Source organism: Corapipo altera, unplaced genomic scaffold, assembly GCF_003945725.1.
Source record: "Corapipo altera isolate COAL_440 unplaced genomic scaffold, ASM394572v1 23, whole genome shotgun sequence".
NCBI classification, from domain to species: Eukaryota; Metazoa; Chordata; class Aves; order Passeriformes; family Pipridae; genus Corapipo; species Corapipo altera.
Window position 1 is genome coordinate 19,240,263 of NW_020884878.1, and position 11,264 is coordinate 19,251,526.

The window sequence follows — 11,264 nt, forward strand, 5'->3', positions numbered from 1 at the left end:
TAACCTCATTTAAAAGCTATCTATGCTAGCTAGCACAGAGTTTACATTGTTTATGATGATCTCCCTTTGGTAAAAGGTGTTCAACAGACTTACAAAAATTCTATCAGCTGCATTTGGGGGTTTCAATATATACTTTACATAAGGGAAATTGGGGTTTTTACAGTCTTTGGATATTTAAAAGTAATTCTGTGACAAAATAATTATCTTCTTACTGTGACGAAAACTTAGTAAGTCAAAGACAAAAAAATTCCAACTTGATCTATAGAACCTAACAAAAGATTCCATACAGACAAGTATCTATAACAGGCATCAAACAGAAAATAAAAGCAAAGAGAAACTGCAGAAATTTGAAATTCTGACACATTTAAGAGAGTTTTGGAGATTTTTTTTCCCTTTCTACAACTCCAACAGTATACACCTCCTTCTGCAGCAAGCACAGTCATCAAAGCCTGGAGACTACGATGCTGTATTACTACTCACCACTGATATCCACAATAGCACTTCCCCCTCAGAGTAAGGGAAGGACAAGAAGGCAAAGATCCAGAAAATTCCTGAAACTTACAGAAATATTTATTCTACTTTATCAACAGACAGAGAACACCCTAAGGATCCATGCAGTATTTTTTCCACGTATGACACTTACCTAGACACAGCATTTGTTTTATGGTAAGAATGCACAATTTATGCATATGGGTAGAATCACATCTGATATCAGTACACTGTATCTCCCTGATTTTATATTTAAGAACCACATGAACCTGCTTGCTTTTTTGGATTTTTTTTCTGCACACAAAGTGCAACTCAACCACACACCCGTTTATTTAAAAAAAAACAACAGCAGCCAAGGTAGAGACTCAATTTCGATCCTCACCATTGCAACCTAATCTCCTGGCAAGTTAATGCAAATCAAAGTGAACACTTCTCTGACACTGGTAGCAAAGCGTGTTCCTCTCCCAAGAGAGACCTGTAAAACAGGACAGTCACTGACAGCAGTACAATTACTGACACAGATACAGACTTTATGGACATGTTTATCTCTGCTGTAAATCCACACTCTCTCTCCACTCCGATTCATGAGTCATAAAGAAATTGCAGATAATGAAAAAGTTGGAGAAATTTACAGCGTGTCGGAAACCTCAGACAGCCAGAAGAAATTAAAGAGCTGACTGAGGATAAATCACACAGGTACAATTAAAACTTCCTATACCTTCTTCACTTCCAAACTGGGGCACAAGCCAATGGAGATGATGAAAAGTTGAGGTCATGACTCCTCTGACTGTAATAATTTCTTAACTACCTACATGTCAAAATTAGCCAATTCACCAATCACATATGAATGGCAATTTCAAGCAGGTATTCTGCTGTCTTGCTCTTCCAGTTGGCAGTGCCCTGGAAAAATTCTGCCTGTAAATAAGCCACCCAGCAAAAAGTATAAGGAAAGGTGATTTCCTTGTCCCTCTGCAGATGCAGAGTATCTCTTACCACAGCATTGTGCATTAAAATGAAGAAGCAGATCTACAGCATGGGAGGAGTGTATAAAAAGAATTGGTAGAAAGGCCAAGGTTTCACATAGAAATCATAGCACCTTGGACATTATGGTGACAGGGCCATATAAACATCTGAACAGACAATTTAAGCGTACTTTTCACCTCTCTGGAAAAAAAACAAATAAGGACAAAGGATCACTATGAATGTAAATTGAAAACAGTCTTCATATTTTTTCCTACTAAGAAAAACTAAACCAATCATTTCAGCTGATTGTAAGCTCCTGAAAATCTCTGTGATCATTTCCTAACCCACAAACAAACCATCCAAAATGTGACACATTTTCTGGGAAAAGTCAACTAATTCTGCTAAGCAATTCCTTAAGCTAACTGAATACTACAGAAATCCAGTGTCTAAAGAGCATAATTTTGTTGTCCAGCTAAAAAAGTCTTCCTTTGAGCTTTTAAGTACACGAAGTATACTATTTCACACAAATTCCTTGTCAAACACAGTACCATATAACAAAATAAGTGAGAAATATGCTTTCAAGCAAAACTGAAACATGATGAAGATTCATTCAGCAAGGCAGGGAATGTAGAAAACTAGCAAAAAAATTAGTTGCTACAAAGAAAATTCTAAGCAAAGCAGAAATGAGTGAAGTACACGCACCTCAAACTGCTTCCTCCGATGCAGGGCAGCTCACCTTGCAAGTAAATAAACCGTACATTTTAAGAACATAACAAGTAGTAGACTTGGCAGAAAATGTTCTCTTCCATGTCCAACATTTTTAAAACAATGCAGGTGATTTCAACACATATTTTCTTCTTTCTTGTTTTAGATTAATACAGATACACTAGTGCTAGAAGCACTGTACTTCTGGAGGTGCCAGCTTTTAACAAAGAAAAAGTGAGCATCTTCCTTACTCTTTTGTCAGTAGTCAAGATTGTAAGAACATTGCTATATCTTTCTAATAACTGGCACTGAGTCTTCTGCTGTGGGATCTAGATTTAGATCCACGTCACATGATCCTTTCACTTTATTTCCTTCTTCTTTCTCCAAAAGATAGCTCTCTTCTCCAGCTCCATCACAACACTTCAGACAGCCTTATTTCTCCAAGGAAACAGGGAAAGAGTTCATGTTAAGAAAGAGTCTGCTCTTCTACATGGATTCCAAAACCTCATTTTGGCTAATAAGAAACCGTAAGAATCCAATTCACTTTTCCATGCAACTTCCCAGACTGCAGAGAGTGGACATACCGTTTTTACCAAAATGGACTAACAAGACATTTCAGAAGACACCCTGAGACAGATTAAAGCACTCTTTACTTACACATATCTGTTCATATGTTGGTTTCTTATAAATGTAAGAATCTGAAACATTTTGTTACAAACAATTGTACATACTGACCAGAAAGAGCACCAGAACGTGCAGGCACGTTCACGACTGTGAAGTAAGGCTTCCAAGCTCAAAAAGCCTATGTGTTGCCAGGACTAAAGAAAAAGTGGTTATGATCAGGAGATATTTTTATCTGACCAATTACCTCACTGCTAGAAGCTTGTTTTGGGTACAAAGGCCGGGTGTTTTGCATGGAGCCTAAAAAAGGCTGCATGTTTGTGCCACGTGTAGACACTCCTAGGAAAGACAATACATTACACAAAAGGAAAGAGATGTTTCAGTAAGAGGATACATTGTCTTCCCTCCTGTCCTTATTTTGATTCTAATTCAACAACTTCATATATACAAAGTTCAAGTTCAATAACTGCCATGCTCTGTTTTGTAGTTTAATAGATAATAGAAGTTCAGTCCACCAAAGATGGAGTCCCTGATTTAAACATATCCTACCTACGATCAGCATAAAAAAATAAACTCCACCGAAAACTCGATGACGAGTAGCCTGCAAGGATCACCAGCAGAACTAAGGGTATGTGTTTAAAATATGCTGCAGTTAAATCCTGATGAAGGAAGAAGATGGAACTGCTCTGCCCCTCCAAACCTACAAAAAAAGCTGAACTTGCAGGCAAGAGAACATGACAGACAGCATTTATCTGTGAAAAATGAAAACTGGAAGACTAACAATCTAAGAAAGAGTGGTGATCTGTACATAACTTGGAGTTCAGAAGGACTCCTTTATGATTTTCCAGAAACTTCAGAGGCTGCTGAGGCTGCAGAGAACTACAATTCACAACCAAGGACAGCTTAACTTGGGAGCAAGGTAGCTGTTCCTCATTCATGTGCCCATCCATCTCCTGCTGGCTCTGAAAGGGTCTCTCCATTACAGGGACACCTCATTGATTTCTGGTAGTTGTTGCTTAACTAGCAGGCAGTCTAGCCTATTACTAAAAATAAATGAACAAAAATATCCACTATCAAAGAAAAGGTCCTTCCAACCCACCACCCTGAGTGACATGCCAACAGCAAACACCTCTAGAAGAGTGTAAGAACAGGGAAGCACATAGCTGTACCTGCCTAGTGATCTCTCCCTGCTTTCTGCAGCTCCAAGATGTCCAAGCCTGGTGACTTCTCAGTGGTCAGACACCCTTGATGGATTTATCTTCCAATAATTTATCTCATTTATTGAGTGAGATAAACTCCACATCCACAACATCCAGTGGCGATGAGTTCTCACTTAACGTGCAGCACAAGTACTTCCTCATGTCTGTCCTGACACACTCTTATTCTGTCTGGCTCCTGGACTACAAGAAATAGTGAAGAGTCATTCCCTATTCACACTTACGCTGAATTAATCAGTTTTACATATCTTTTTCATATACTGCTTCAGCTGTTTTTCTCCAGGCTAAAAGGTCGTAGTCATTTTCTTATTCTTCTTATTAAGAAAAACCATCACTGACTGACTGTATGCTGGCTGACTTTTCCTCTATCAGTCTGGTGCTATAAGATGACCAAACTTCTGCTGTTCACCTGCAATCTCCCTGGTCATCCAGGTCTAATTTGTGGGCCCTTGATAGCTAGCATCAAATAGCTCTTCCACTGCACCCTTGGTATTTAATTTGCTTGAATGTGTATGGAAAATAAATAAGCATTACAAAGAAAACAGCAGCAAAGTTGCTAGAGTCCAGTGAAAGACAGGGCACACAAAACCATGGGACACTATAAATAGGGAGACTTGGTTGAGCAGGTTCAGAAACTGTCTCGTTGCTCTTGAAAGAGTATAAGGACTTGACACTAGATAATACAGTCATTCCTAATTTTATAGCAGTAACATCACAAACTAGTTTCAACTCCAGATAAAAATTCAATCTAACACAAGAGATTAACACAAAAATCACTGACAGGGAAATTATAAATGGCATTCATATCTCTTTCGTCAGTTATCCCATATTTTCTAATATTTAAGGCACAGACAGCACCAAAGCACTATTACCTTCACAAAGATATTAGGGCTTAAAAAGAATAGGCTTTGGAGGAAGTCTTGCACTAACAGTATCACCAAAACTGTACTGTGATGGCATAACAGCCACATAATCTCTCTGGCATCAGTGAGATTTTATAAATGTGGCTGTGATAGCAGGTATCTACATTTACATTTTAGGACTTCCGAACCAGTACAGCACGTGTTACATGAAAAATATCAGAAATTCCCAGGGAAGCAATAGCAGGGCCTTCAGAAAGTCCCTGGACAACCACACTCTTTCAATGACACAATGCTTTTCCCACTTCCCCATCCTACATATCTGTTACTTTTATACACATAGGTTTGTTCCAAAGTTTGGAAAAAACACCAACTTTTTATTTTAATTTTTTTACAACAAAAACATTTTTCTCTGCATATAGTTCTCAGATGCATCTCTCTGTATACATATATTCCAAAGGACGACAGGGCACATCTTTAAATGCATGAGCTTCCCAGAGCTGCTAGTTCATGAACCCAAGACATCAAAAATCTTCTAAAGTCAACTTTGACTCAGTTGCTGTGAAAGGTGCAATGGATCATACAGTGGAAAACCAGATGTAGCAATCTAAATTTGCCGTTATTTACATGAAGTGTTCTGAAATTTGCTGCTTTCTGGGCCAGAGACATTGAGTCAGGATCTGTGACTGAGTTCCCAAGTAAGACCTATCTACTCGTGCTTGCCACATTAGCTGGGGTCTCCTCATTCTGCAGTGCTCACTACTCCACCCAAAGCAAAGAAGCAAAGTTGGAGGGACAGAGAGCAGGAAAAAGCCCATAACAGAAGCCTATACCCTGTTTTCCCATCAAACTTCTGCCACCGGCAGAAATGAAACTGACTGGCTGCAGCTCACATTCAGAAAAGATATTATGCCTCCCAAAGTCACCCCAACTACATGAACAATTAAAAGTAGGTGTGTTCATTAAGCCCAGTTCCTTCTCCCACCCTTACAATATCCACATTAACAGGGACAGCAAAACCAACACAAAGCAGGATTTTTAATACTAAAAATTATTTCATTGTATTCTAACCAATAAAATAATTGATTAACAGAAAAAAAATAGAAGCTCTAATGTGAGAAGTTTGGACTTGATGATCTTGGAGGTCTTTTCCAACCTAAATGATTGTGTGATCCTGAGAACTGAAGCAAAAAGAAAAAAGCAGCAACAAGCAAAAGGAGGCAAGGAAACACAAGCTGAGACCTCAGAAGAGGCGCTGAAAAATAATTTACTTTTAGAAGACTTTATTATTATTATTGATACAAGGTCCTGAGCCTGGAAGCTGCTGGAGAACTCCAGAACCACCTTGTAGCAAAGAATAAACACACAAAAGAGACCCAAGGATAACCTATCTTTTAAGAGGACAGCAAAAATTTAAAAAAATAAATCATCAGTACATGCTACAAAAATCCTGTTTCATTCAAGGAAAGCTATCCTTTGATGTGAATTCTGTGCTAAGGAAGGGAAGAATATTCTGCAAGGAATATTCTGAGCGAGAATCCACCTACTAGCATGCCAGGATGACAGTGGAAGAACAGAGGTCAAACAAGCTGGAAAGAAAACATAAATTATATATTAACAAATTAATTTGATTCACAGAAGCCACAGGGCAGTCAACAAACTAGCCAGGGTGACAGAAAGTAAAGGTAACCCTATGGGAAAAAGAGGAGAGGAAATTAGTTGTAGAGAAAAGAGATCTGATAGAAACAAGCAACCAAAAGAGGATCTGAGAAATCAATGGCCAAAAAGTTAGGGACAGCTGGAATTATAGATAAGAATATGGAATCCAGATAATAGTATTCAATCATTCCTAGATGAAAGCAGTGAAGATGGACAAAATATTCAATAAATTTCTTCCACATTTGTTAAGAAAGCTCAGTTATATAGACAAAACAGTAAGAGAGTTCATATGAATTCAAGAAACAAAGCATGTAATTCAGTAATTATTAATTTATCAAACTACATCATGTCAAATGAACTGTTCAGATTTCTAATGTCAGTTTTGCAATAGTACTTTTATGGACAAACTTTTCAAAAGGTACACAGTCCCAGGTCACTTTGCCTAATGAATTCTAATACAATATCAACAAAGTATGCTGTGATCTGGGTCAATAACAGATCTGACAACACAATTGCAATGTCACTCAATAGATACATTTTTCATGGAGTTCTGCAGGAATCACCCTGGTCCTGCACAGCATTTTATTAATAACTTGGATGAAAATAAAAGTCTTTGAAAATATGAAGGATTTAAGGTGGGATGTAGAAGATTTGGAAGCAAAAGTTCCTAACACAATAAAGCAGAACTGTCTCTCACACTCAGTGCTGATAGAACATTGGAAAATACTGTAAAAAAAGACAATGCATGTTCTGAACAGAAAATACGTCACAAAAAACAATCTTGGGAAGAACAAACCGTGACTGAAATGATAGTTTTATAAAATGAAAAGAAGCAAGACTTCTACGGGAGGCCTCATGCTGCCATCTAGAGGAGACTGGTCAGCAGTGGGTTTCACCCTGCTTTTGACAGACTATTTCCATCTACCAGCTAAGTCAAGAGGAGACTATTAAACTTAGATACAAAAAGATATAATCGAATCCAATATCTCTGAGACAAAACTACAAGTCCCTTTAATAAACAGATATTTTGGATTTTCCTTCTTTTTCTCTCGCTTATATAAGTCTGTAAGAGAAAACAACCTAAAGACACTGCTAGGAAACACAGTCCTAAGAAGCTCTGTTCAAACTCCACAACTAATTTTTGGTAAAATTTTTCCAAAGATACATGTATATTATGACACACAAAACATTCAATGTATTACAGTGTAAAGGAAAACTGACTTCAGTGACAAGAAATTACAAGCATGGAGACCTTTCACAAAGCTTGAAAATTCAAGATTTCAGTTACTAGAGACTAAAGGTTATAACTCTTGGGCTTCACATATTTCACGGTTCACTCACTTTGTCTTCTTTACACATTCATTTGTCCTTAGTAAAAATAAATGGAAATGCATGTAGCAAATATTGCTAACAAAACCTTGCTACCTTTCACTGTAACTCAGGCCCTGCTTAAACTCCATTGAGCAGAACAATGCTGTCTGACATCAAAGCCTACAACTTAAATGAGAAAGCCAATCATCAGCTAATCTTTGCATTTGACTCAGTTTTACATTGTTATACTTTAACTTCTACTCCACCAAATGCTTTACACAGTTTTAACAGATGTTAGCACTGAAAGTAAAATAAACTTGAAGTATGTTAAAACAGGCTTAATGATTTGTTAATAAGAAAGCATTAGGCTATCCTAGGCTTGCAGTCAGAAAGATTCTAAAGGTTTATTACTACTTTTTAACCACTGAAAGGAAGGTGAAAGACTTTTAAAACTTTTTGTGTTTTGTGTAGCCCAAGAGTAACTGCAACTAAGGTCTATGTTAGACCAAAATGAAACAGAAAAAAGTAAATATGTCAGTATGTACAGGTAGCATTAAACAACCCCACAATACTCTTGAAATCTTCAAGGCTGGATCAACCTGTTAATGACAGAGTGCTAAATGTGATGATGAAAGCAGTTCTTTGTTCAAAAAAGCCCAATAAATATTGGTTGTTTTTCAGGTGGGATAGAGTTCACCGTTAATACTCAATGACATCACCTCCTGCCATGATCGAGTGTTAAGAAAAAAAAAAGCAGTTATAGAAGCAGAAAACAGTATGAACACAAAGTGACAGGAGAATCCTACAAACAAGTGAAAGCTTCACTGTAGAGGCAGTGCATGAAGTTTGAGAGAAGTACTGCCACAAGTATTCTAAGGAATAGCTTTAGTATCTGAGTGTGAAATTAAGGAAAGTGATCTGACTTATACAAAGCAACAATAAGTCAGGAACAGAAGTCTACATGCCACTAGATAACACCAGAGTGACGCACAACCACTTGTTATTTCTGCTGTTTCCCCCATCCAGGTAGGCTACAAGTTGGAGATGTAAGCTCACTTTCTCATCCTGCTTCAGAAGATCACTAATTGTCAGACACTTCCCAGATCTGCCAAAACACTTTTCCAACTAAAAATGTACCACAACCACGTTTTAGTGGGAAGATTTGTGATGCAGTCAGTAACATCTGGTGTACAGCACTTACATTCATCTAGTCCCAGTTGATAAGCCAAGTTCTGCAGGCCACGAACTTTTTCCATCAGATTAGCTGTAGTGAGGCTCCCCAACTCTAAGAAAAGAGAAAAGTGTACATTTTAATGATGTCTATAGCCTTCTAGTGACGGTTCACCTGTTTAGTACTTCACAGAGCATTTTCAAGCCAAGATCTATTTCCAGTGAACAGCAGATGGTCCAAATTCAAGAAGACTCCACCCCTAATTTTAACATACTGAAAAAGGCTCTGGTTCGTGGTCTAATCTGCCACTATTGCAAAGAATAACTTGACCCATATTTTGGAAGTTTCTGTAAGTTCACATTGCTATATGAACAAAAAAGTATGCAAAGAAACAGACTTATTTTACATCAATAACGTGACTTTAAGCACATTTCTTCCAGCAAGTCAAAGCTAATTTCACTGTGTAACAGTGACACGTCACTGTGACATGATCACACGCCACCATCTGGAATTCACAGGAGAGGCAGAGCACACTCAAGGGTGTTTACTGTAAACTAACAGCTGCAACATGCAGCAAATCTACATGCTAGCTAGTCCTTCTGTAACTTGCCATAGAGCCTCACCATTCCATTAGTGCTGTAGGATCTCTAAGGGAAGACACACATGTTGTGCACCTCTGAACAAGTCAATCAACAAGTCTAAGCTACTCACCAAGTGATCAGCTGAGCCCCTCCAAAAAATTCATGCCACTTCTCAAAATAAGGAGATGCTATACTTATGGAGCAATGAAAATGACTAAGGTAACTCAAATATATGCGACATTACACTGCTTGTTTTGAAATATCAGCCTGCCACTGACATCTGGATACTCTCTTGCAAATAACTGGTTTAATGAAAAATATGCATCATTAACAAGATAGAGACTCCTAAACCGGAAATTCTGCAAATGTGATTGCTAGAGATCTGAGGCCAGGGGGCCACCTCCAGAACACTTAAAGAACAAGTGTTTTAAGCCTCCTAAGTAAGTACTGAATTTCCATCTGCTTTGGCAACCTCACTTCCTGCTCACAATGTCCATACTCACCCTTCAACATATCAATATCATCGTTTTCTAATTCAGCCATCCACTTGGGAGGAGAACTTGTAATGGGCTGTTTAAGAAACAACAAAAGTTCATATTCAGACAAGCACATTTTTAGAATTATACGAAGAAGTCTGACCTTGTATTGAAAACTAGTTACACCGCCAGCAAAAATATGAGAATTCCGTATGCTCTGTAGAGATATTTTTATGCTTCATCTTGTTTTCTAGTTTTTCCTGGACATTTTGGAGTTAAAAATGGCATACTGGCATGCACAAGACAAAGTCAGTATGAAAAATAAGATTTTCTAAAGCTTAACCTTTTCCTTCTTCCAAAGTGCTATTCTCATTCACAGTAAGCTGCACAAGGTATAAAACCAGATATACATATACTAAAGGTACATTAAAAACAAGAGGCTTATTCCAGCATTTACTGGAGTTACAACTGAGATACGGTTTACAGAACGAGGGCGTAAAGCCCGCAAAGAGAACCTGCGGATCTATCACCACACGGAAGGGAGTAACGCGAAAGGCAGAGCAGCGCTCACTCACGCTTTTGAAGGAGGCGGCGAACTCGGCAACCCCGGGCACTGGAAGAGAAAGCGGAGGACGGCGGGGGGTGAGCGCCTCTGCGGGGAACACCGCAACCCCGCCTGGCCCCGGCCCGGCCCAAGCAGCTGCCCCGGGAAGCCCCGAGCCGGGCCGAGCTGTGCCCACCCCGCCCCGAGCCGGCTGACTCAGGCCCGCCGGACTTACGTTGCTCAGGCCACAGGTCCGGGGAGGCGCGGTCCAGCTTCTCGAAGCTCAGCAGCGAGGCCTCCAGGTCAGCGCCTGCAAGACAAAGAGGAGGTGAGTGCCGGGCGGGGAGCGGCAGGGATAGCGCCGGATCCCTCCCGCCTCACCGTCCGCGGGAGCCGCCATCGCGCCCGCCCCGCGTGACTCCCGCCGCCGCTCACGTGACGCCACCGCCCTCCCGGCCGGTCCCGCGCTGGGGAGGAGAAACAGCCCCGCCCCCGGCCCCACGTGCCGCTCTCGCCGCCGCCGCGGGGCGGCGCTGCCGGCCCGTCCCGGCCCACTCAGGGGCGGCTCGGCCGCCTCCACCAATCCGCGGCCCGGCACGGGGGGCGGGGGGCTCGAGGGGCGTGCCCGGAGGCTCTGCTGTCGGCGATTGGCTGCGAGCCGCGCGGG

The 11,264-nt window shown here is 40.2% G+C and overlaps 1 protein-coding gene across 3 annotated transcripts in view; it reads right to left on the minus strand.

Annotated features, from left to right (window-relative positions):
• Window positions 1-11,019, minus strand: part of LIN52 (lin-52 DREAM MuvB core complex component) — a 56,401-nt gene extending 45,382 nt beyond the window's left edge. For all 3 annotated transcript variants that reach the window (XM_027637909.1, XM_027637910.1, XM_027637911.1), the window contains exons 1-5: window positions 10,979-11,019; window positions 10,833-10,907; window positions 10,629-10,666; window positions 10,081-10,147; window positions 9,027-9,110 (exon numbers count right to left, since the gene is read on the minus strand). In XM_027637909.1, coding sequence (XP_027493710.1) covers window positions 9,027-9,110; window positions 10,081-10,147; window positions 10,629-10,666; window positions 10,833-10,907; window positions 10,979-10,997 — 283 coding nt within the window. In that variant the 5' untranslated portion in view covers window positions 10,998-11,019. The remainder of the gene's footprint in view (window positions 1-9,026; window positions 9,111-10,080; window positions 10,148-10,628; window positions 10,667-10,832; window positions 10,908-10,978) is intronic.
• Between the last annotated feature and the right edge of the window lie 245 nt (window positions 11,020-11,264).